Source organism: Populus trichocarpa, chromosome 4 (genome assembly GCF_000002775.5).
Source record: "Populus trichocarpa isolate Nisqually-1 chromosome 4, P.trichocarpa_v4.1, whole genome shotgun sequence".
Lineage (NCBI taxonomy): Eukaryota > Viridiplantae > Streptophyta > Magnoliopsida > Malpighiales > Salicaceae > Populus > Populus trichocarpa.
The window spans coordinates 16,639,353-16,667,239 of NC_037288.2; the positions used below are offsets into that span (position 1 = coordinate 16,639,353).

The 27,887-nt window shown below is 33.5% G+C and overlaps 2 protein-coding genes across 2 annotated transcripts; both read left to right on the forward strand.

Moving 5' to 3' along the window:
* Window positions 1-3,100: 3,100 nt before the first annotated feature.
* On the forward strand, window positions 3,101-4,692 carry LOC18097814 (uncharacterized). Its single transcript, XM_024598711.2, has one exon. The coding sequence runs from the start codon at window positions 3,290-3,292 to the stop codon at window positions 4,403-4,405; it is 1,116 nt and encodes a 371-aa protein (XP_024454479.2). The 5' UTR covers window positions 3,101-3,289; the 3' UTR covers window positions 4,406-4,692.
* A 19,992-nt stretch (window positions 4,693-24,684) lies between these two features.
* On the forward strand, window positions 24,685-26,644 carry LOC18097815 (protein ANTAGONIST OF LIKE HETEROCHROMATIN PROTEIN 1-like). The gene has a single exon (XM_006384377.3). It carries the CDS (start codon window positions 25,002-25,004, stop codon window positions 26,322-26,324), a length of 1,323 nt encoding a protein of 440 aa, XP_006384439.1. The 5' UTR covers window positions 24,685-25,001; the 3' UTR covers window positions 26,325-26,644.
* Window positions 26,645-27,887: the final 1,243 nt, after the last annotated feature.

A 27,887-nucleotide genomic window follows, 5' to 3' on the forward strand; every position in this document is an offset into this window, starting at 1 on the left:
AAAGGACTTTGAAAAACAAAAAAAAAATGGAGGTTGGTAGACTAAAAACAAACGAGGAAAGGATTAGTTGAGAGGACGGACACAATTCAAGACTTCCACCTCCAATTTGCCAGCCCACATGCTTATGTATTACTATAAAAATCAAATAAACCGGCAAGCAGCTTGATTGATTAAAATTCAAATTTTTTATTTATCAAAATGATATTAAAAACGCATTTTCATGACAAGATGCATTTAAAATAACGATTCTAAAATTCAAGTTTAATAAATAAAAATAAAATATCGTTGTTGGCTGACTTTTCTTTTCCAGTCGTGTGCCCATCCATGATCAATATAATTTAGTGGCGGTATATTTGGTAGATTTTTCTAGGGCAACGTATTTAAGTTTTAATAGCTCTAGTCAAGAATATTTTAAAAAACATGTTGTTTTGAATGAAAAATAAAAATATCTAGAGTTGAAATGATCGATCTTATCCTGATTTTACAGATCAACCATATTGACTCTCAATTCATTTTAAAATTAAATTTAACTAGATTAATCTTCAAATCAAGCAGATTTAATAACAATAATTATATATATAAAAAAAACCTGATTTGACATTACCACAAAAAAATGAAGCAAGAAAGCAACCAAGAGACATTCTTTTTTGTTTTTGCATTTAGAAATGATTTTGAAAAAAATTATTTTTTTTTCGTTTCAAATTATTATATTTTTTGTGTTTTTAGATCGTTTTGATGTGTTGATGTCAAAAATTATTTTTTTAAAATAAAAAAATTATTTTAATGCATTTTAAAATAAAAGTACTCTGAAACAACCTTAAGACACCAATACCAAAATCAAAAACAAAATTGAAACCAGTACCCAAGAGAATACAAGTGCAAACGAAAAGGAAAACAAACAAGGAGAAAAGGGAAAAGTTCCAGGCCTCCCAAAACGATCCATTAAAACCCAACCAAAACTCAAGAAATTAGACCAGATGACCATGCTTCTGTTTTCAATCCGATTCACAATTTGGCCTTACAAGTGCTGATTGCTGTTAATTCCTTGTCACTTCATGGGGAAGATTTTACATCAGATGACCAGACATAAAGCAATGTTCTGCATACTCCAAGGAAGTATGAGTAAATTGCAGTCGACAACTCTCTGCTGTCAACATCTATACCGATCAGTTTAATCCAAACTAGTTAGAGTTGATAGAGATCCATCGCACAACAACCTTAAATCTTAATGCCGAATGAATTGTCGTGATTAAGATTCTTAAAAAACACAAGAAGAAGAAGAGGGTAAGTAATAAAAGAGCGTGTTGCATGCTACAACATGGTAGAGAAGAAGAGACCTGGAAAATGACAGGCACCGTCCAGCTTACGTTACAGTAAATCTAAAACAACAACACTGAACAAGCATAAATGATGTTTCTTTTTGGATTCGAGGAAACCTACCCTCAAAAAATGTACTTTGTAAGTTTAGGTAAGCGAGTAAAATCCTAGTTGTCCAAAGTTCTTATAAAAAATACACAACCTGACTTGAACTCGACATCTACGATACAGATTCCAAACACTTTGCGCTACGCACTTCTTGTGCTACACATACACTGCATTACGATCAAACACGGTGAAAAAATAATAATAATAACTTAACTCTGCTGCATCTTGATAACAAGAGGGCCATAGATATTTGACCACTTTTTAACTTCAACATCGCTTTCAAGAGACCATTAATCATTCGATCCGGTCAAAATTAAGGATGGTATCCGTGGAGTGGGTTGTTTTATATTTATACTTTTTCTATTATTATTTATCAGGTTAAAATTTTAGACGATATTAATATCTACTATTATTTATTAATCAATACAAAAATAGTTAAACAATATTTATATATATATATATATATATATATATATATATATATTATATCAAGATATGTATACATCATATTATTTTAAAAAATTCTAAATATTTTATAAATTTATATTTCATGTTAAATTCGTGCGAGTTTCAAGTCGGGTTTAACAATATTCATAATTTATTTATTATCTATTAAATAAGATAATTATATCAATCTATTCTAATAGAGTTATGTTAGTATTTATGGGCTAAAATTGTTATTTTTAATTAAAATTTAAAAAACAAATAAAAATAAAATAAAATAAAATAATGTTATTATTATTATTATTATTATTATTGTGGTGGTGGTGGGAAGAGGCCAAGTAGTCCCAATGAGCCAATCCAAATAATGACAGACTTGTCAGTCAGTCTCATGAGAAATAGCCTGGAAACGATAATGAGAACACAAATTTTAGGTGGAACTTCTCTTTAGTGTAAAGACAACTATGCCCCCTTCTTAAACTTCCATACTCCAAAGAATCTGATTCACATGTATTTTTATTTATTTTTGCTTTTTAAGATTTTACTCAAATTCAAATCCCACTACTTCTGTGTCCCTGTGAAGGATAATGTTGGCTCACTGTTTTAGACTTCTAACTGCAGTTTCTGGCAAGGAAAAAAAAAACATTATAATTTATTTACTTTTTAAATTGTTTAAAAATATATTAAAATAATATATATTTTTAAAACATATTTATTTTTAATATAAAAAATAATTTAAAATTAAAAAATTAAATAACAAAATAATAATTCAACCGCAAATCATTAAAACAAGTTATAAGTTGACATTTAAGGTTTTCTTTTTCTTTTTAGTTATAAATTTAAAGATTTAGTATTTGTTTGGAAAATGATGCAAACTGTATTTTATTAAATTTTAAAAATTATTTTTTTTATTTTTTTAAATCGTTTTAATGTATTGATATCAAAAATAATTTTTTAAAAAATAAAAAAAATATTATCTTAATATATTTATAAATAAAAAATATTTTAAATTATAAACACAACCACACTTTCAAATATACCTTAAATTATACTAAAATTACGTTGGTTGAAAAAATAAAGTAAAAAGGTAGATAACTGGAGAGTAAAACCAACACAACATCAATGATGAAAAGACAGTTACAATTTGTCACACACACGCGCGCGCGCGCGCACACACGCTTGAATAAATATGTAAGCAAGCTAATAGATTTTATAAAGCCGCCTCCACACAATACTCATGACAAATCTCCCTCTCCAGTCAAATCTCCCTCTCCTTCCCTTCTCCTTCCTTCCCTTCCCTTCCCTCCTTCTCTAATGTCTTTCACACTCCCTCTATAAATCCACACAATTCAACCGATCTCAGCCTTGGCAGCCCCCAAAACTCGCATAAACCAACCTTGGCACACAACCGGCAACCCCATCAATGGAAATGGAAGTTGTGATGCCAGTGCCACCTGTGGACTTCAACTTCGATAGCACTTGTTCTTCTCCTTACATGACAGCTCCTTCAAGTCCTCAAAGATTTGGAAACTTCTTCTTGAGTGCCCCAACAAGCCCCACTCGTGCTTCTTCTTTCTACAGGGAGCTAAATGATATTACTCTTTCTACAAATTCATCTTCTTCGATGATCCCTTTTGACTGGGAAGAGAAGCCTGGAACTCCCAAATCCAAGAACCAAAGAGAAGACAACAGCAGGAATGATAGTGATCACGATGGTTTTCATGAAGATTTTGAGTTCGATTTTAGTGGTCATTTAGAAAGAGCTTCTTTATCGGCTGAAGAACTCTTTGATGGTGGCAAGATCAAGCCTTTGAAGCCACCACCTGGCTATGATTCCTCAGTTTCTTCTCCAAGGTCTCCAAGATCACCAATATCAAGAACCACAAAGGGATTTGACCCCTTTCAAGCTGCCATTGAAGAGACGCGTAAAAGAGAGGTTAAACTACAACCTAATCAACAAGGCCAAGCACCCAATCAACGTGGAAGAGGCAGAAGAAACGGTGGCTCTTCATTTTCGGCTGGTTCTATACGTAAAGGAAGCAGATCTTTATCTCCTTTAAGAGTTTCAGACATCATGTTTGACCAAGAAGAGAATTCCCAGAATTCAAATTCTATTGCTTCAACAGAAATCACCCCCAAATCATCTTACACATCTTCTATCTTATCCGCGATATCATTCACATCGAAAAGGTACAAGAAATGGAAGCTAAAGGACTTGTTGCTATTCAGAAGTGCATCAGAAGGTAGCAGAACAACAAGTTGCAATGATGAGCTAACAAGATTTTCAGTTATGTCCAAAAAAGAAGGGACAGAGGATGTCAAGAATTCTAGCTTTCGATCCACGGATAGTGTAGGGAGTGCCAGGAGGAGATCAGGGCCTATATCAGCTCATGAGGTGCATTACACAGTGAACCGGGCAGTTTCAGAGGAAATGAGAAGGAAAACGTTCTTGCCATACAAGCAAGGTCTACTGGGGTGCTTAGGATTCAATGCTGCGCATGAGATCGCTAGAGGTGTTGGTTCTTTGACACGTGGATGATTCAGATCACCTCGATCTTGTTTTGTGATTTGAGTTTTAATTAATGGTTAGCAAAGTATATTTGCTATTACATAATTATAGTGTTAATTACTTTGTGTCTGTATCCATGAAATGGACACAAATTGTATGAAAATACTGCATAATTGATAAAAAGGCATCTACAGGAATATAAATCGTGTAAAGCTGCTTGTGGTTGGTTGGGTCTGAGATGTTGTTTACCAAGTAAAATATTTAAAGAGGAATGTAGTTTTTATGCTTATCTATAAATTCAGCATGGCATTTTCTAATGTTTTCTGGCAACACATGTTTGATGCATACAAACTTGACCGAACACAAATATTATTTCTGCACTTTAATCTGCATTAACATATATTCTGGCATTGCCATTCCGGACCTCATTGTAATATGTGGTGATTCCTATCTTGCAGGGGAAATTCATGTGTTTCAATCCTAAGAAATGTTGTAAATAAAATATGATGAAGTAAAAGAAAATAGAACTTGAGTGTGTACAGATATTGTCTTTAAAGATATTTTCTCAATACAAGGCTATCCTTCAAGATTCAACAAGTTCTTTCTCTAAAACGAGAGTCACAGAAACAACAGCTAGATTAAAAGCGAAAAGAAATACCAACAAGTTTTCCAAACACAAGAAAATACAATGATTTTCGGCACACTTTGATTGTACGTAATAGTGCATGATATATATTGGCTGCTAACATGTAAAAGCTAGACATGAAATAAATTAGAGAAAAAAGTTGTTATAACAGTTCAAAAATAAAAAAGCTGGTAGGGAATTAAAGAGTTGTAATTATTAAAATAGTTTTAAAATAAAAAAGGGAAAGAGTTGTTGCCTTGCACGCAAGGAGGGCAATCAAAGGTTTTTCTCTTGCCCAGCTCAAACTTATGTGAGTGAGCCCACTATCATTTTCTTGTTGGTTATTATTGTCAACAATGTCCGGGTAGTTTAGAGATAATTGTTTGTATAAATTCACAGTGTAGTTTCTTTATTGCATAGAGCTTGTATATATACATGTACAATAACAATCCTGTTTAAGGATGAAAAACTAAGAATATAAATATACCAAAATCTTTCCTAAACTTATTCCTGATTTCTAGTTTTTCTATTTTGTAATATTGGATTGCTAAATTAGTTCTTGTCAGCACTTCCCCTCAAGTTGGTGCAAAGATATCTCGTATGCCCAACTTGTTGAGAGAGCAATGAAACACTTTACTTGATACTGCTTTAGTAAGTATATCTGCTAATTGATCCTCAGATCTGACAAAAGGAAAAATCACAGTCTTCTCATCGAGTTTTTGCTTGATGAAATGTCTATCTACTTCCACGTGTTTAGTTCAGTCATGTTGAACTAGATTATTGGCTATAGTAATTGCGGATTTGTTGTCGCAGTTCATCTTGATCTTGATCTCAGTCTCTATAAGATATCCTAGCTTCTTAAGTAGCCCTTTTATCCATAGTATTTCACATAATCCTTTGGTCATCCCTCTGAATTCTCCTTCAGCACTAGATAAAGCAACAACATTTTGCTTCTTACTTTTCCAGATCACCAAGTTTCCCCGAAAAAAGATAAAATATCCTAACGTAGACTTTCTATCAGTCAGATTCTTAGCCCAGTCTACATCAGTATAACCAATGATGTTAAGGTGATCATTCTTTGAGAAAAGAATTCCTCTTCCCGGAGAGGATTTTAAGTATCTAAGTACTCGCAATGTTGCCTCCATATGTACTTCACTTGGGTTGTGCATGAATTGGCTGACTGAATTGACTGCGTGCGCAATATCAGGACGTGTATGTGAAAGGTAGATGAGTCTTCCCACCAATTTTTGATATCGTTCTCTATTTATGGAAACTTGATCTAGATATTCTACTAAACAATGATTTTGTATGATTAATGTATCCACAAGTTTGCAATCTAACATACCTATCTCAACTAATAGGTCCAATACATACTTTCTTTGTGAGAGGAATATGTCCAATTTTGATCTATATACTTTGATGCCCAAAAAATACTTTAACTCACCACGATCCTTCATTTCAAATTCACTTGCTAGATACCTTTGTAATTCTGAAATTCCTTCTTCATCATTTCCTGTGACTATCATATCATTAACATAAATAATCAAAGCTATTATTTTTCCCCATTTCTTTTTAGAAATAGTGTATGGTCCGAGTTGTTTTGGCTAAATCCATGCTTCCGCATTGTAGACTAAATCTTCCTAATGATGCTCTAGGAGATTGTTCCAGTCCATAAAGTGATTTTGTAAGCCTATACACTATATTTTCTTTTCTTCCAGTAAAACCAGGAGGAACATCCATATACACTTCCTCATCTAAATCTCCATGAAGAAATGCGTTCTTTATATCAAATTGATATAAAGGTCAGTCTAGGTTTGCTACAAGTGATAAGAGTATTTGAATTGTGTTCAATTTGGCTACTGGTGAGAATGTTTCCTGATAGTCTATGCTATATGTTTGTGTGTATCTTTTAGCTACCAGTCTCGCTTTGTATCGTTCTATTGTCCCATCTGCTTTATATTTCACAGTAAACACCATTTGCATCCAACTATTTTTTTTCCCATCTGGCAATGTAGTTAGTTCCCAAGTATTATTATTATGGAGAGCCTTCATTTCATCATAGACATCTATCTTTTAGTGTTCATCTAGCATGACTTATTCAATGCTTCGTTAGACCTGTTCTAAAGACACATTTTCCATAAAGACCTTTGTTGCATCTAGTATGTTATGAGCTGAGAAAAAATTTACAATAGAGTATTTGAATTTTCTTCCTTTTGTTTCTGTTGAGTACCGGTTTGGGGGGCACTCCCCGATTATGCTTATGAGGTAAATTGTATGTCATAGAATGAGGTAATGTAGGAGAGTCAGGAGATCTTACCTCAATTGTAGTGTTGGGATTGTCCTCACGATTCTGATTTTGGTCGTGTTTTATATTGGAGAGGGGGTTATTCGATGTGGCTTGAGTATGTAAGTCGGCGTGGTTGATCTGCTCAGTAATCATCAGTTCTGTTTGAGTATGGTCACGATGAACCCAATCACATATTTGTTGTTCATGTCTATTCTCCCCTTGAAGAACAGATAGGGATGGTTCATTGAAGAAATATTTGGTCTCAAGAAAAGTTACATCCATAGTAATATAGAGTTTCTGTGTAAGGGGATTATAACACCGGTATTCTTTCATATGAGAACCATAGCCAAGAAAGACATAGCGAACAACATATTTATCCAACTTGGATTGTTGGTGCGTTGGAACACGTACAAATATAACACAGCCAAATATCTTTGGAGGTATATGGAGTGTTGAAGGTAATTTAAGATACCGTTCCAAAGTTTGGAGTGGTGTGTGAAAATTAAGTACTCGGGATGGCATGCGGTTGAGAAGATAAACAAATGTACCCACGACATCAGGCCAGTATTATTGGGGTATATGGGCAGCTCTCATTGTGGTACGTCTTGTCTATAGTATGTGTCTATTTTTCTGTTCGGCAATTCTATTCTACTAAGGAGTATGTGGACAAGTAGTCTCGTGTATGATGCCCTTCCTATAATAAAATTGTCTAAACTCTTGACTAATATATTCGCCTTCATTATCAGATTGAAGAGTTTTAATGCCCATAGAGAACTGAGTTTGTATAAGGGTGATAAATTTCTGAAAAACTGGTAGGACATCTTTATTATGTTTCAACACATAAACCCAAGAGACCCTTGTACAGTCATCAATAAAGGTGACAAACCATCTAAAGCCATCAGTAATCATAACAGGTGCAGGACCTCATAAGTCAGAGTGAATAATCTCAAATGGTGCATTGCATTTATTATAACTGATGGGGTAATTTGTTCGATGACTTTTACCCAGGATACAATCCTTACATTTGAAACTAGAGAGAAGTACATTTTTAAATAAAGTAGGGAATAAATGTTGTAGATAGCTGAATGATGGGTGTCCTAACCGGTAATGTCAACCAAATATCTTGTCTTTGCTGCTGTGATGATTGAGTGGAATGAATTTTTCCAAGGTCCAAATCATCCACATAATATAACCCTCTCCTCTTAGTACCATGATCAAAAATCTTCTTCGTGAGAACATCCTAAAACAAACAAAATGAGGAGTACATCAGTACGCAACAATTTAAATCTTCTGCCCTATTGATAGTAATTTAGTGGAGAGTGAAGGAATAAAAAGAGTATTAGGAAGAGTGAATATGGTTGATAATTCCATTGTTCCTCCCTCTGTTACCGAATATATATCACCGTTGGCATTTGATATGGCCTTTCGTCGAGGAACTGACTTTGTTTTAAAGTCATTATGATCATAGGTCATGTGATATGTCGCCCCTGAGTCAATAATCCAATTGTTTACATGTTCACCATTGGATACTAAGTTTGTGAAACCAATAATACATGGGTCTTGAGTTGTAAACTGAGGTTGACTATCGAGTGACACAAGTGTATTTGGATATATATTAGTAACAAATGTTGCATGGCCATTTCGTTCGTTATTTTTTCCCCTCAGTTCATACCACCACTCTAGATACCTGTGTAGTTGAAAACACGTGTCTTTGGTATGTTTTTTTTCCGCCACAATGAGTGCACCCACCCTCCTAGGCTTTCAGTCTAGAAAAAATTGGTCTGCTGGAATTCAGGCCATGTGGTCCAGGCCTGGGCCGAAGGGTCTATTTATTAGATGATGATGGGCCAAAAAATGGTTTGGACGAGTTGCCACCAGGTTCAGCCCGTCTGTTCAGGCTTGTGAGAGTGAGGCCGTTGAAATCATTCCAGCTTCATTAGTCATCCTGTCGTTCAGCCCTCATTAGTCATCCTGTCGTTCACACCATTCTTGATAGCTTTGTCATTCTGTAGCCCAAGGTTCAGCATGCCTCCCCTTCTCATCTCATCCTAGTTTCTGTCTCTGCCTCTTGTTAGTAGACTGAAACTATCTCCCTCTTTTTTCTCCACCATCACGGTTCGTCTGGTGTTCTCTCTTCTCACTTGAGCGAAGGCTTGTTCGATCGATGACAAGGGGATCTATTGAAGAATGTCTCAGCGGGTCTGATCAAATTGATCATCCAAACCATCCAAGAAAGTATAAATTTGATCTTCTTAAATTAATTTGTTGTATTTATGTATGTCCTCATCGAATTTTATGGAATTTAGGCGTCTGTAGTCAATCTCTCGCCAGAGAGATTGTAAGCCAGTGTAGTAGTCTTCTAGAGAACCCCTTACTTGTGTGGTTCGACTGACTTTTCGTTTTAAGTCATATACTTGGTCATTATCTCCTCCATCGAAGTAGGTTGTGGCAATGGCGTCCCAAACAGCTTTAGCTTTAGAAAATCTAATAAAATTCCCAATTAAATCTGGGTTTAGAGAATTGATAATCCAACCTTTAACAATTGCATTTTTTGTTCTCCATTTACTGTATGTTGGGTCGGTAAGTACTGGGTGTCTAATTTCATTGGTAATTAATCCAAGTTTGTCTCTGCCGGAGATGAACATCTCCATGATCTATGACCATAGTTCATAATTCTGGCCATTAAGTTTGATTCCAGGTATGACAATTGGCAGGTCGGGGTTTTGGGTAGAGTTGGTTTGAGTGTCGGTTCTGGAATTTGTGATTCTAATCTGAGCATGGTTTGGTGGGTTTGGTTATGCCATTGTTATAGGTTGTCTGTTATTTAAAAAAGGTTTAGATTTGGATCGGTTGCTCTGATTCCATGTCAACAATGTCCGGGTGGTTTAGAGATAATTGTTTGTATTAATTCACAGTGCAATTTCTTTATTGCATAGAACTTGTATATATACATTTACAATAACAATCCTGTTTAAGGATGCAAAACTAAGAATAGAAATATACCAAAATCTTTCCTAAATTTATTCCTAATTTCTAGTTTTTCTATTTTGTAATATTTGATTGTTAAATTAGTTCTTATCAACAATTATCCCATATCAAAATTTATTATATAAACATTAGATGAAGATCTTATATTTTTAATGTGGGATAGAAAGCTTTATATATACTTTATGTTTATAAGAAGTAAATTATATTTTTTCAATATTAAATAAAAACCTTTTAAATAGTTTTCATTATTTACAACAATAAAACATATCTGAACTAAAATCAGATTACTTTTTTTCTCTTCTGGTGCAGAAGAAGTAAACCAAAACAGATAAAATGGGTTTTAAGCAACGCATCTCAGTGTACTAAAAAAGAAAACACAAGTAGCAATTAAATTTGTACTTTTTTTAAATGAGATCTTGAGGTCATTTTTAAAAGAATCGACAAATTATTGCATGAAATCCCATCACGTGAAGCTGCATAATCAGGTCTATCTCCAGAAGAAAATGGGAAGAAAAATACATTAATTCTGGTCCCTCTCTAAATATACATTACCAGCTAGATCTCCGGAAAGTTGAAATGTTGGAAAATGATAACACAACATGGGATAGCCGAAAATTAAAGAGCAGCAGTGCGCCACACATGGGAAGGAAAAGGGTTTTCCATAACGTAATCATTATGTTTGTGGAATCATTACTCCCATGATGCTAAACAGTGTAAAGGTCTATGAATGGCATCAATCGTCAAACAGAAGGTTGAGGAATCAATGACATTCAAAAAAAGAAAGAAGAAAAATAAAACTAACAAAACTTGCCTTTTCCTGCATTTTACGGCCATGATTTGATCATCACTACAACCTGCAATGATGAACAGTTGAGAAATTAAAGCAGCTTTCGTTTAAGATGTTCTAGACTCTCAGATGTGTGCGTTGTCTTAAAAATGCAAAACTATAGTGCTGCAGCTGAATGTTCTGTTGTACTAACACAAGAAAGAAAGAAGGATGCCAAAGCATACAACTAAGAGATTCCGCTATGCTCAGTGATGGCGAGTTGTTCGAATTCTGCCATGAGTTGTGATGTTATTGTTTAATTCTATTACAGACATTAAACATCCATCCCTCCTCCTCTTCTTCTATCATCACTTGGAAGTAATATATGGCTTTTAAGTCTAACAAGACTAATCAAACCCTAAATTTCAAAGTAGAATCAATCAGTTTGGTTAAGCGGATTGTTTCCATTACTAATTCTGTAAAGTGTTTTGCTTTTGCAAGGCACTCCTGTAGGGAAAAGAGGGGCATTTCACCATGCATGCAGCCTAACTTTATTAAAAGGCTAGCACTGTGTATTATAAAGGAGACCCACATGGAAATTATGACAACCCTTCCTTTTCCTCTCTATTCTCTGGGATTTGTTAGCTAGCGAGGAAACTAAATATTCGAGGGAGGATAAGTTGGCCATGACCTTGGATATATGCAATAATGAATGAAATTCTCCATGACCATGGAGAATAATAATTTCCTAAACAAAAAACTTGTCTCATTTACAGTGACTATTGTGATGATAACGATGATAATGATAGGACGCCAATGGTTTTTGGTGATATCCTTGTATATATCCTTGATGATAGCTTCATCATGCATGGTTGTTGGTGAAAATGATGGCAGCTCTGATTACCTTGAAGTGTTAATTTGCAGTTTCATGATATAATTTGGGGCTCTCAGAATTGTATCAAATGCAAGCCCGTTGTGATGATTGATCTCAGCTAAGTCCAGAACTACTCCTGCAATAACTCCTAAATCTTGGTTTCCTAAACAGCCAGACGTTTCTTTTCCTAGGCGCTGCTTGATAATTTCTCCACAACTGTCCTCTTGTACATTTTTAAAGCTCCGTATTGACTTTCTACCCAGAGCCAGAGACAGAACGAGGAAAAACATGCTACAGCTTTTTCCATAGCTCGTGCCTTTGAAGAAGACAACTCATCAACTTGCTTGCATTTATATCATTTTAAACGGCGACTTCCACTCTACTTTTCTGGGTTTTCTTGCACAGTCGTTGTCATCACTGTTACCGGCAGGATTGTTATTTTCACTTGATATGTAATATCTTGCTGCATGGAAATTCACTGCATTCATTAACTTTTTCCTCTTTATATTGAATTCATGATATTTTTTTATAGCAGATGTAGACAATTAAAATAATATTATATTAATCTATTTTTAATTAAAAAGCGTTTTTACAAAAGCGTTAATATAAGAATATGTTTGGAAGTATGGTTACGGTTATTTTTTAAAGTGTATTTTACTTAGAAATGTATCAAAATAATATTTTTTTATTTTTTAAAAATCATTTTTAATATCAGCGAATTAAAATGATCTGAAAACACCAAAAAATATTAATTTAAAATAAAAAAAATAAAAAAATTTCAAAACTTTTAAAAACACTTTTAAAACACAAATACAAACATTACCTCCACACTTAAAAAATATTAAATCAGCAATGAGGAAAATTGATGCCTTAAGCAAAAGTTATCATACCTTTTGCCCACTTGCAACATGATTTGATACTCCTAAACATTTTAAAAATAAATAAAAAGCAATGTAATGAAATATTTTATAATTAAGAGTAATCATGTAAGAAGTTAATTGCAAAAAGTTTTTCATCATGAAAACTAAGCTGAATCTTTTATTAAATACAATGACAAAAATAAAACTCTAGAATAAAAATAAAAAATGGAGCTAAAATAATATTTTAAAAAAACTATAATAACTAAAATAAAAATTAATCAAGATCCCTGCTACATTAGAGAAAGTTTTTCATGAAGCAATATTTGATCCTATTACATTATGAATTTAAATATCACTATATTTTTTATACAATTACTCATAATTAATTAACACTCTATGCTAGCATCACTTTGTTGCTTGACAAATTAAGAAAGACAATCTCATTTTGTCTCAGGTGAGTTCACTCGATTACCTCTCTCTTGATCAATTTCCCTTTTTGGCTCTGGTATTACTAGCTTGGTCCAAACCTTTTGACTGGCTTTCCATGGAGAATATTTATGATCTTCATAGAGAATGAAGCACTTGAATTCCAAAGCTTGGGTAATACTCAAGTGAAAGCATTCCCAAGCAACAATGATTTTGAAAGTCGAAGAAGACAAGTCAAGAAATGTTGTTTAAGCTGCTAAAATCATTCAGCATCATATCATGCAATTTGAAATCGAATCTCATTTAAAAAAAATATTGTAAAATAAAAACATTAGAATCAATGTATTTTTCAAGGACTGGTCATATTTAATAAATCGTGAAATTTGGTTGGTGTATGAAGTTCTAACACCAAAGATGTTAATGGTGCGCCATATGGTCAACAACTACACGAGCCCACAGTGTTGACTGACCGGCATTTATTATTCATCTTTTCTCTATACATTCTGACAGCCGATTTCCATGACTTGTTGAAACAAACGACCGGCCAAGTCAACCGCCGACAGAGATTATTGTGTGAAAGAAAGGGCTATTTTTGGTTTTTAACATAATTTAAAAAATAATTCATGAAATAACACAATTTAAAAAAAAGGATGGAATAGCATAGTTTTTTACATGTCGAGATTAGAAAACATAACTTCAATCGTTCATCGTTATTCTATAATAGTGATATTTTTAAAAAAATATTAAATGGATAGGATAAAGGAGAAAAAAAAAAAAAAAGAATATTCGTTGGTGATTTTTTTTTGATATCGTTGGATTTATCTCGTTGAAATCTTTTTAATGATAGTAGTGATGTCATAATCAAAGTTTCATTGTATCACTGAGAACTTTTTTTCTTTTTCTCTTCTTTTTCCAACTCATTTAATATTTTTAAAAGAATATCACTATTCTGAATAATAGTAAACTATAAAAATCACATTTTTAAATCATGACATATATATAATTTATGTTATTTCACCTATTTTTCTTTCAATTGTGATATTTCATCAACATTTTTAATTAACTTTGCTAATTTAAAAAAAATCAAAAGAAATGCTTCGTGCTTAACTCTTTTTTGATGTCTTTGGATTTATCTCGTCGAAATCTTTTCGATGACATTAGTGATGTCGTAATCAGAGTTTCGTTGTATCACTGAGATCTTTTTCTTTTTCTTTTTATTTTTCTCTCTTCTTTTCCTACTCATTTAATATTTTTTAAAGAATATCATTATTCTGAATAATAATAAACTATAAAAATCACATTTTTAAATCGTGACATATATATAATTTATGTTATTTCACCTATTTTTCTTTCAATTGTGATATTTCATCAACATTTTTCATTAACTTTGCTAATTTTAAAAAAAAATTAAAGAAATTAATGCTTCATGCTTAATTAACTCTTTTTTGATGTCGTTGGATTTATCTCATTGAAATCTTTTTTATGGTATTAGTGATGTCGTAATCGGAGTTTCGTTGTATCACTGAGATCTTTTTCTTTCTTTTTTTTATTTTTCTCTCTTCTTTTTTCCTACTCATTTAATATTTTTTAAGAGAATACCATTATTCTGAATAATAGTAAACTATAAAAATCAAAAATTTAAATCGTGACACATAATTTATGTTATTTCACCTATTTTTCTTTCAATTGTGATATTTCGTCAACATTTTTAATTAACTTTGCTAATTTAAAAAAAAATCAAAAGAAATGCTTCGTGCTTATCTCTTTTTTATGTCGTTGGATTTATGTCGTCGAAATCTTTTCGATGATATTAGTGATATTGTAATCGGAGTTTCGTTATTTCATTAAGATCTTTTTCTTTCTTTATTTTTATTTTTCTCTCTTCTTTTTTCCTACTCATTTAATACTTTTTTAAGAGAATACCATTATTCTGAATAATAGTAAACTATAAAAATCACATTTTTAAATCGTGACATATATAATTCATGTTATTTCACCTATTTTTCTTTCAATTGTGATATTTCATAACATTTTTAATTAACTTTGCTAATTTTAAAAAAAAATCAAAAGAAATGCTTCTTGCTTAACTCTTTTTTGACGTCATTGGATTTATCTAAATAATATAAAAAGCTAGACGCAGGAAAGCCCAACATAATTCAAGAATCCAATTCTCAAGAACACAAACAATTGCATAATTTTATCATATTGGATCACAGGGAAGATAGCTAAGAAAGATGGCGTTTGTAATGATGTCAAGAGCAATGAAATGTCGCCATTCCTCTTTCTGCATTTAACTTTGTCACACAAAGTTGCTTAAATTTTCATGTGTTGTGCCCAAGGCAAGTGATGTCCTGTCCCTAAAGCACATGCACGCTAGGAAACTTTATGAATCAAGTTTCAGAGAGATATCAGCCATTCAACTTACCCTAAATTGCTTCGTATTTTTTAAACCATGGACCATAGACGAGGTAAATTTCATCAACATAATAGGGAAAAAAGAACTCTCTACTTCGTTGCAACATCCAGTTGCAATAGGGCTTCCGTTCAAATAGCACAGGAGTCGCATGTCTTCATTCCCACCGTTCTACAGAATGAAACAATGATGTTTCCTAACCGAGCAGTCAATTTGGTTATCAGGAAAAATACAGAGCAGACATTTTGATCACAAGGCTGCAGAAATTATGTTATTCGAGTTTCCTCATTTCCCACGTTTTTAGAAACCTAGCATTCCTTGTTACCGAGCAAATGGCGATAAGAGACCGGATTAGAACCTGAAACACTATGGACGATCACTTTATGTGGTTGAGAATGAAGTTTCCAGAGTGTGTAATTTTCTGTAGCATAAAACTCCGTATCTGCATAAAAAAAGGAATTGAAACAGAATAATCCAAGCTCATCAACTTTTCGGTGTTCTAATTACAACTAGATATTCTTTCATATGCAGTGTCTAAGAATGTTCATGCAAAGAATGACTCGTAAAATCAACAAAACAACTTCGAGAAGGTCGACAGTGACATGGACCTGCATGCTAGCACTTGGTTTAGATGCACGACAAAACTGCCAGTGTGCAGGTTAATCTCACTTACTTGGGTTGTACCTTTAACAGATCTCGCAGGATTTAAAGAAGCTGAAATAACAGGACCAGGTGGAGGGCCATTTGAGCAGCAGCAACTTTATTATCTTTTACCGAGCCGATAGCTGATGCTGGCAAAGGCTTTTTCAATTGGATTCTTTATTCTTGGAGCCCGATGGAACCTGAACTGCAGCATAAGCTTCTTCCTGTGTCACTCACTGGCCTGTCACATAAATTCTGAGTTAATATACATAACTAGCAAACATCTTAAAATGATGACGAGGACAGAAGGGGAAACCAGAGAAGACCAAGTAGAATTCCATTATATAACCCTGTGCCTATAGCATCAGAATAGTAAAAGCGTGAGTTTGGATCATAGTGTAAACCATTGCTTTGATTGTAGTAATAGTCTGAAGTGCTGTTTTACTCCCACTCTGTCATCATTCAAAGCTGTATCAATTTGAACACTAAAACAATCAAGACAATGAAATTTCAAAAGCTGCTATTGGGACAATGGCTGATTGAAACATCAGACGGGTGTGCGAACAACCAAATAAAGCACAATACTAGTACATTGCAGCAAACATACAATTACCTCACACAACGTATCAGATGGTTGTGACAACAACCACAACAAAGCATACTGCTAGTATATTTAGCAAAAATACAAATACCTCACACAACCAAACATTGGGAATATCCTCAACAAAATAAAGTAAAATGCTAACTGTAAATTGCACACAATTCTCGCCAGCTTATAAGGCGTTCTCTCCTCTGACCAGCCATTTAACACATTCAAGGAAGTAGTGTAGCAAAATGAGTCACTGTTTCTTTCTATACCAGTGCATAGTTGGTCACAGATGTCACTTCTCTTAGGTCCATTTGCAAGTAATAGCTGGATGTGAGAATCTACTAGTTTATAGTCACATGGATTCTAATGCTATTGGTCAAGACTGGACTTCTTGGGTGGCTTTTATCCCTGTCATTGCTGGCTTGGCTGCAGAAAATGGCTCAACAACTAGCTTTATAGTAAGTCAAATCAGTTTTTTCTCGGGAGTTGACTCTCAACACTCCCTCTCAACGGCAATTCTCTAGTGATGTCAACTATGTTGGTGATCACGACATCACAGATCAACAACAGTATGTCTCCAACAATATTGGTTCAGAAGTAGTCTCCCAGTGTAGCAAGAGATAACCAACAGCTTCATTGTTAACCAATGAAGCTGAATATATAGTAGCAGTAATGGCAGCACAAGAAAGTCTGGTTGATTCAATTGTTGACAGATCTTTACTACTGATTATTCACTACTGGAATCAATAGATTAAAATTTGCAGAGTTTCAGTCGCAAATTGGTTTGCCAACAAGAAAGTTGTTGTCTAGGGAAAATATTGGGAGCCAACACAACCTTTATGCTATTCATATCCAGCTCATGCTTGCAACTCACACTAAAGAGGGAGCACGTATATGGAAGTATTTTGTGTACGATCTTTGTGTTGCACTCCGATACGTACACGCACGTTATATTACCTGAAAAAATGAAGCACCTGGTGGCCAATTTCCTTTGGAAAGAAAGAATCTGCGGAGAGAGATGGATAAGAAATTACGTAAATATTCTACTGGGCTCTGTGAATTACAGAGATCAGACATTTATGACAGTCTATGGAATCTGCCGGTGATATCAAATCAAAACTCTATAACACTCTAACAAAGCTGGATGTGCAAGGACTCAGGCTTGAGTCCCAAACCATTTGTTAAATAACATAATGCTGCTAAACTCACTAAACTACAGTAAACTAGAATATGGTGTATTATACTGATGCACATCCATTTCTAACTTGTCATTAAGTTGCATATTCTTTATTCTTTCTACCTACTCTCTTCTTGAAAATCCTATCCTATCCACCACACCAAGACTACTCGCCTCCTTGAAACTCCAGCATCCTTTTGATAACTCCGATTAGCTTTCTTTCTATCAGACATTCAAAAGAAAACCAACATTAATCACAATCATCTCGTCTGATTGTTAGTATGGTATGTATAGTTGATTATATATGATATTATTATATTGATGGTATGTATAGTTGATTATATTATTATATTCATGTAAATATATATTTTTTATTAATAAAAGCTTAATTTATCTTTAACATTCTTATAATATTAGATTAATGAATCTACAGTAAAGATAAAGTTCATGGGACAAAAATATTTTGCAAAGAAAATTATAAAGTTGTTATAATTATGGGATTCATATTGCATCAAAACATTGTTTCTAAAATGTTCTTGGTAGATGTTATCTTAAATATTGAACATTCATTAAAGCCATAAAGATTGGTATATATTATGTTCTTTTCTTTATGAAATGAAGTAATTGTTCTTATAAACTGAGGTATAACTGATACTTAAAACTAATATATAGGTGTTTGTTATAAGATATATACACTAAACTGACCCGCATGAGAATTTCAAATTGAGAGATCACTTATGTTTATGGAAAAGCTCACGTGACGGTTGTATCAGTGATCTTTAAACTTGAGATCATTAACTCATATTATATAAAGAATGTTATGCTTTGATCTTATTATATGTTATCTTAATCGAGGTAATAAAATGGCAGACATTGGGTATAGCATAAACTATGTGAAGGTACTTGAGTGATCAAGAAATTATTCATCACTCTAGATGAATTAAGGAGAATGTTTCATCTATTCTCAAATAGTATTAATCAAGAAATCATTGGTCAAGGTGGAATGAAATTTGAAAAAGTTTCAAATCTTATTTAAACGATCAATGACTATTATGTAGAGAATAAACATGATTTAACATGACAAACATACACATGCTTTAATGTTAAATCGGAACATTATTAATGAAAAGATATTAATTCCACTAGAAAATTGATCACTGAAAGGTTAAATCAAACCACTAATAACTTTTCTAATATTTGGGGGATCATGACACATTGTTAGACGATGCACGTGATCTTCAAATATAAATTAATCAATTGTTGAATTGATAATAAATTAAATTGTTTAATTTATTTAATTAGAATTAAAATTTATATTTGAGTCAACATATTAGAAACTTAATGGGTCACACATATTAAGAAACATTAGTCAAAAATTAAAATAAGATGATTTAATTAGTATGACTTGATTAGAAATATATTTTAGAACTTAAGCACTAGAATATAATTAAAACAATGATTATATTTCTAAACCTAGAAAAATCAAGTAAGGACTTAATTGAGTTAATTTCTAAAATTATCATAAATTAATATATATAAATATTATTCAGGGAGCAAATTGATATTTTATCAATTTATAGGGTTTTTCAAATTTTCCTATAAATAGTAAGTTATGCCTCTTATTTTAATAGTGATGAGTGGTTGTGTGTTAGACTGAAAAACTACGTAAACACAATATTAAACTACCACTTCAGGCATAGCAATCCCTCTCTCCTAAATCCTTCCTAAATAGGGATGTAAGAGATTTCTCACGGGTGATTCGTGTGGATTATCACTGGAGGCTGGAAAATTGGATGGCTTATGATTTGTGACAACCTAGCTTTTAAGAAATTATTCAGAGCCAAAAACAATTAGATCTTCAGGTAATAAATCCCTAAACAACTCTAGATCTATCTAACGGGATTCCAGGGACTCCTGAATAATTTTGTTTCATAGTTTCCAATCCATTGTGTATATGATATTCAGGAACCCAATAGTGGTATCAGAGCCATCCTTAGACAATTAGAGTTGTTGATTACATGTTTTAATTGTTATTAGTTTTAATTTCAAATTAATTTTATGATCAAAAATTAATTTTCCCAAAGTAATTTTTCTCTTATGATTTTTTTTCTTTTCAAAAATAATATGGTTATTGTTCTGGTCAAATCTAGCTGTAATTTTTCTAGATCTGCCTGGAAATTCAAAAAAAAATTGGCAATGCCTCCAACGGCGACACCAAATATGCTAGTGCACGCTTCTGTGTGAGAGACAGCAGCTATGGCTGCTGCCTCACCAGGTGCAGCACCTGGAGCATTGTTGCGCCACCAGCAGGGACACTAAATTTGTTGGCACTCGTTGATGGCATGAGAGACAGCAACCATGGGTTGTTGCCTAGCCAAGCACGGTGCCAGCAGCCTCGCGTTGTTGTGCTTCACCTAGTGCAGCGACAGCCTTGGTTGCCGCTCTAGGCATGATGTCGACGATTGTAGTGTGCCATTGCCAGCAGCTCCAGCAAGAAGAAAAAGAAATGGCAGGATTTACGATTCAGCCTCTGCAGCTTCTTTAGGGTTTTTTAGGGGGAAAATTATGATTCTACCATTGCAATTAATATCTAATTAATTTAAGTATTTTGGAGCTGAAATTATGATTTTAGCCCTTCATATATAAAATAATGATTTTATATTAAATTTGAAACTCTAAATTAAATTAATTATAAAATTAATTTTTCTAATTAGATTAGGATTGAATTAAAATGTTTAATTATCATATTTGGGAAACTATTAAATTCGATTTGATTTAATATTTCTAAATGTTAGAAATATTATTTTAAAAATTACATATAAAGTCAATAATTAGAATTGAAGTATGCAACAATTGGATTATGCATATTAATATGTTATTATGCATGACGGATGATTATGGACATTAAAGACCAATGTGATTGTATTTTTATTTGATGGTTGAATGATTGTAATTTTATTAAATAGAGCATGTGTATCCTGCCTTATTTCTATTTCTTATTCTGGGTTGTAATTATTTTCTCATCTAATTTTTCTTGAATGTAACTCAAGATTTCTTAATTAATTATGTAAATGTTATGTAATTTAGAAATATAGAAATTTAGATAGAAAATTATTTTATAATCCAAGACAAAGAAAGAAATGACAAAGAAGGCTATAATTGAAGTGCTTGCAATGGACTTATAAAAACTTACTACAGCTACCTAGAATTTGACCATCTAATTCCCTTCAGTGGCTCGAGGGAATTAGTTTAGATATGTTCATAATCATCCAATTAAAATAGTATGTCAGGGGAGTATGTTTATATATAAATTGTTATGTCTGAAATGTATATATGTTATGCCATGTTATATATGAGACCTAATTAATTGATAATAAATCTCTCATTAATATATTAAGTACATGTTGAGAACATGAATAGTTATCTTTCAATTTTATATGCATAAAATCAAAGTTCTATTCATAGGTAATTTGTTGAGCCACTCAAGGTTACTACTGATCGAATATGTTTAATGCTATAAAATTGGGTTCTTCTTATGAGTCACTCATGATCATATGAGGTTAGAAACATGAGTTAGGAGAAACATATATGATATGTTTAGATAAAAAGTTGTTACCTAACTGATCTAGGAGTCATATAGAGATGTGATTGATAAATTATGTTATCTATTTAATTTATTTTATTTTAATATGTTGAGTCACTCAAGGTTGGATAAATTAAATGAGATCCTAGCCCACTAGAAAAATCTAAGCGAGATTTCCTGAATTAATAGGAAGGGTTATTAATTTGCAATGAAATAATGGGAGATCAAATTAGAATTAAAGACTTTATCTAAATTTGGAATTAAAATATGTATGCATGAAACTAATACTCTTTATCTTATATAAATAGGTTTATGGATCAAAATGAGTAGTAACATATCCCTACGAAGCATACTTGATGCTAACAAATTGACTGGACCAAATTTCTTAGATTGAAACCGAAATTTAAGAATTGTTCTCAAGCAAGAAAATAGGTTGTATATTCTTAAAAATCTAATTCAAAATTCCCTTGCTGAGGATGCTAAAGATAAAGTTAGGAATGTTGATGACGATGAACAGGCTGAATGTTTGATGTTAGCTTATATGTCACATGAACTTCAAAGACAGCATAAGAATATGGATGCCCATACGAGAAGACCGAGACTCAAAAGAGAATTGATGGAGATAACCACATTTGTAGTTTGGATATGTTGTGGAGTGTTGGCTCATTTGGAGAGTTGGAGTATGGTGTCTACTTGACATGTTGTTTTGTATAGTTTCTCTTTAAAATGGAAGTTGTCTTTGCACACCTAGCATTGTGGGTTAGCTTTGTTATTGGTTGTATTGAAGAGAGCGATGTTGTTCATGTATGGCTAAAACAACGTTGTAGAGTACTTTCAGTGTTGGAAGAGTTGTTGGATACCTTGAGGAGCTAGAGTCCCTGTTGTATGAAGATTAGTCATTCTCCTAAATATTGGAGTTTTATCAGTCATAGAAATTTTTTTTATAGAAATTGAAAAGGAATGGAGAATCATTTTGTTTAGGTTCCCACAAACGACGCCACTGATGAAGTCGAGGAAAAACTTCACAGAAAAATGTTGACTTTCCCTGGCTAATGAGATCTGAGCCCAAGTTGTACCTGTGAAACAAGTCTTTCATGAAAACAAGAGACATTTTAATGCTTAAGTCAATATTTGATTTTGCTTTACAAGTGAGAAGCGGGTAAAGATTCAAGAAGATGAAAAATGCTAGGTTTTGGCAAGAGTAGAGGATTTTCTCTCAAGATAAAACACAGAAAAGTATCAAACTCTCTCTCTCCATTCACTTTTTTCTATGATCACCACCTACAAACCTAAACTAATTTTGGCATTGAAGGGTTTTTTACAGGTAACAATTGTCATCCATATAACAATCATCCTCAAAAGAAGCTCAGATTCAATGTAGTGAGTTCCGAGCTTCATCACCCTTTCAGGAGTAGCGAAAACACCATTCATTTTCATATTTTCATCACCACAAAGAGCAGTTATCAAATCTGACATGAGAAGATGGAGACTTCACTATATTTGTTATGGTTATTGGAAGATGTCTCGCCTATAATAACACACCCCGTCTGAAAACACCTTTCAATTCTACATTCTCATCTTCATTGCAAAAGCTTAACATATCTTTGATATGGTTAGTAACATATGAGATTATAGCAGTTAGGGTTTAACTTGTTATTTAGAGGAAATTAATTTATTTTATTTTTGTTATTTTTAGACTTCAAGTGTTCTTTAGTCATTATTTAAAGTATAATGACAGTCTTGTAAATAAATAGAATTTTTTATTAATTTTTTCATCAATTTTCGAGGATGCAAAATGTCACATGTTTTTAAAAATTTAGGATGAAAAGTGTAATTTTTGAAAAATCGGTTGTAAAGTGAAATGAAAAACTAAATTATAGGATGATGAGAGTAATTTTCCTTTAAATAATTGTAATAACCATAGAAATCAAATTGTTTTTTCTGTTTAGTCTACATGTCAAATGAGAATCCTATCTAATTCTTTTTTTTAGATTTAATATGTCATCAAGTTCATTAAATTAATGGTTCAAGTACTGCAAATATAATTGATTTTCATGATGTGGAGTAAATTATAAATTATTTTTTTTTGAATTTTATAAAATGAGTTAAATATTGTTTTAGTTTTAAGAATAAATAATTAATGTTTAATTAGTGTTAAACACACTTGGTTTTTTTTTTAATTTTAGAAGATATCTTCTTTTCTCATAATCTTTCCATACTTTCTTCTATTTTTTAAAAATAAAAAATTCTTGAAATGAATGAAGATATCAATTTCAAATAGATTTTAAAATATAGAAACTAATTAATTATGTTTAAGAATAGAGGGATGATTTAATTTATTTTGCAAAACCATAAAGATTAATTTATAATTTACTCTTGATGATGGATGATAGTATTTGCGTGCATTAAAATCATGTATTATATTCACAATAAAAGAAATTCCAAGCTAATATGATTTCAAGTGAGAAAATAACAGCTTAGTTGATTAGTATTAGAACGTATATCTAACTCTTAACCAAGAGATTTCTTGATTATTAAAACCCATCCCTTATATTCCTCTATTCTTAGAGTTTCTATTTACAAGAAAAGCATTCATTTTACCTTATTAAAAATAAAAATCAAAATCAAAATAGTAATTCGTTTGCAATTTCTTTTTATTAAAAACCTATATGCTTATATTTTTTTCTTACCCGAATATCCTCACACCCTTTTAAAATATGAGACTAGTCATGTTTGGGGTTCATAGTTATCACTCACAATAAGTAAACTTTCTAAAAATCAAACTTGTATTTTTATTCTTGCAGGAATATAGCAGTGTCTTAACCTATATATTTATATTGTTTTATTTGATAATAAAAAATATCTACTAGTATATTAGTAAAGATTAAAACTCTTTCTCGAAGATCTTAAAACAAAGAAATTTCACGTTAGTCAGGTGCATTCAAATTAATTAAATAAATCATCGATTATATTTTTAAAATTAATTAAGAAACTGAACAAATTTCTTTACTTTTAAAATATAATTTCACACGCAAAAATAAACTGTGATCAATCAAACTTTCTGCCAAAATTATTATAGTTTCCTTCCTTACACAAAAAGAATAACAAGCCATGGTGGGTCCATGCAGAGGAACCAGTTCCGCTTTCGCTTAACAAAGCCAATCCCATGGGACTGGTCTGAGTTTCTGACCAACGAGGGGTGACTTCACCGGAACCACTCCTAAAGGAAACGCTTCCGGAACTGAAGACCCCACTTCACAGCCAAACTAGTCCTAATTTCCACCCTAAAGCATCACCTTCTCTTTCCTCCTCTGCCGCCTCCACCACTTCCACCTGAAATAGATCCCGTACCCCCTCCTCCCTCTGGCAAAACCCTAAATCTAACCACAAAATCCCATGGATGAATCGTTCATGTTAATGCTCTCAAACCTCCTCCACCTCCACAACGCCCTAGACCCATCAACCCCTCTCCTCTCCTCCCCCTCATCCTCCTCTGCCTCCTCCCCTTCCTCCCTCCTCTCCTCCTCCTCCCCTACCCCGCTCCTCTTCTTCACTCTCGCTTCCCTCCTCTCCTACCTCGCCTCCCAAAAAAAACCGGCCTCCACTAAACCCCCCTCTTCCACCTCCACCACCGCTACAAACCCAGAATCCTCCTCCTTCTCCGTCTCCGCTTTCCGGGCACTCTCCACCGAACACATCTGGTCATTAGAAGCTCCTCTTCGCGACGCGCAGTGGAGGACACTGTACGGGTTATCTTATCCTGTTTTTACTACTGTTGTTGATAAATTAAAACCCCATATTACTGCTTCTAATCTTTCTTTACCTTCTGATTATGCTGTTAGTATGGTTCTCTCTAGATTAGCACATGGGTTTTCTGCTAAAACACTTGCTTCGCGGTATTCTTTAGAGCCTTATTTGATTTCTAAGATTACTAATATGGTTACTAGATTGCTGGCTACTAAGCTTTACCCTGAATTTATTAAGATTCCTGTTAGTAGACGTAGGTTGATTGAGACTACCAAGGCATTTGAGGAGTTGACTTCTTTGCCTAACATGTGTGGCGCTATTGATGGGAGTCCAATTAAGGTGAAATGTGGGGATAATGAGGGGAATGTGTATAAATGCCGATATGGATATTCCTCAGTTTTGTTGCAGGTTGTGGCAGATCATAAGAAGATGTTTTGGGATGTGTGTGTGAAGGCACCGGGTGGAAGTGATGATGCTAGTCATCTGAGGGAGAGTTTGTTGTATAATAGGCTTGTTTCAGGTGATGTTGTGTGGGATAAGGTGATTGATGTTAGGGGTCATCATGTTAGGCCGTATATAGTTGGGGATTGGTGTTATCCGTTGCTGTCATTTCTTATGACACCCTTTTCACCCAATGGGTCAGGGACTCCAGCACAGAATTTGTTCGATGGCATGTTGATGAAGGGGAGGTCTGTAGTGGTGGACGCTATTGCATTGTTGAAGGGGAGGTGGAAGATTTTGCAGGATTTGAATGTGGGTCTTCATCATGCTCCACAGACAATTGTTGCTTGCTGTGTGTTGCATAACTTGTGCCAAATTGCAAGGGAACCAGAGCCAGAGACTTGGAAGGATCCAGATGAGGGTGGGGTTCCAGTGAGAGTGCTTGAGAATGAGAAGTCTTTTCATTATTTTGGAGATAGCTTGAGGCAGGCGCTCACTGAAGATTTGCACCAGAGACTTTCTTCGAGATAGATTTATGATCTGATGAGAGTTTGTTTTCAAGCCTTCACTTCTCTGTAAGGATAAATTCTTTAGTAATTCTAACCCGGTTTAGGTATTTTGTGGGTTTTCTTTTGCTTATCTAGCTTCTTTGGAAAGTTTTAAATGTAAGTTTTCTGCATCAGTGAACTCCACATGTAATCAATTTTCTGTACTTTACTGAGTGAGCTAACTTGGAAATTCAAATTCTCTAATCAGAGAGAAGCCAGAGAACCTTAGTTGGAGGTATCAGTACTTTTGTTACATGTCATTGTTGCTTCATAAAATGAATGTATGTTTTCCCTCTTGTATGACCGGTGGTGTTTTCTCTTGTCCTTTATTTGAGATCTAGTACAGTGTGGTTGATTCAGTGACATTTAAATGCAGACTTTGAAGTTTTGATGAGAAAGTCAGCACTTTCGATCTATTTTTGTCATTGATCAATGAATTCTTTGTTGTGTTTATTGGTTATTAAAATAAAATTCTTATAAGAGCATATCTTTTATTCATTTATTATTGGAATCTTACGGCAGCCTTACCTTCCCATTAATATATTGATTTCTTTTTCATTGATAGTGTTTGCTGTTTTGATGCATTGCTGAAATCATGCATCAGTCCTAGATATTGATCCTAGGTGTTTATATATATATATATCCTCGATGTCATCTAGGGGAATCTCGTTTTTCAAATTAATGAGCTGATGTTGCCTTGCTATATCTTTTACCAAAGCCTTCAGGTAAGGTATTCCATCGCCAAATAATAACAAACTGTCATGGTTGCTACATTGAGGTGCTTACTATTTTTCATGGCGATAGATTTTTTGTTTTTTCCTGGCCAGTAGAGGTCTTGGGGATGCTGCGAGTCTGCTGCAGTGGAAGATGGCTTGTTTGCTATGGGATTCAATTTCTGCGAGACTGTTTAACTGAAATCGAATTATATGAATGGTTCCGGTAGCCTAGCAGTTGTTTTGCTCTCTTGACTGGTCAAGTTTGATTCTAAATTTATTCTTCACACCGTGGACCGTGAAATATTGGTTTTGCTCTTAATCAGAGCAGGATATCTGATGTGGAACTATAAAGCTAACATTGCAACCACTGGGAAATTACATAAATCCACCAAATCCTAGTGATTCCTTTCCATTGCCTGGCTAACAGCATTAATGGAGGGAAGTTAGGGTGCAATTCTCTCAACTGTAATTATTGGCGTTAATCGTGGCATTGCGTCCAAAGAAGAATTAGATATAAATCTTGAGGTAGCCACTTTGAGCCATTGAACTAGATGGCCCAATTGAATGAGAAGAAATGCTTCAGAGAATGCTAGCGCGTCAGTAAGGCGCCACAGGGAGAATGTCAGCTTCCGCATCTGCATCTCCTTTGATCTGGCAAACCATTGTTCAAACTATGAGATACCAGCAAAATATCATAACCAATGGCTGAAGAAAAGGTCATGTAAGTTAAGACCAGGCCATCAAGATGCCTTTGAGGCGGATGAATACAAGCAGCCTTAATGTATATTTTCAAAAGATAGCTGTTAGATATCTATAATACATCGTGTGTG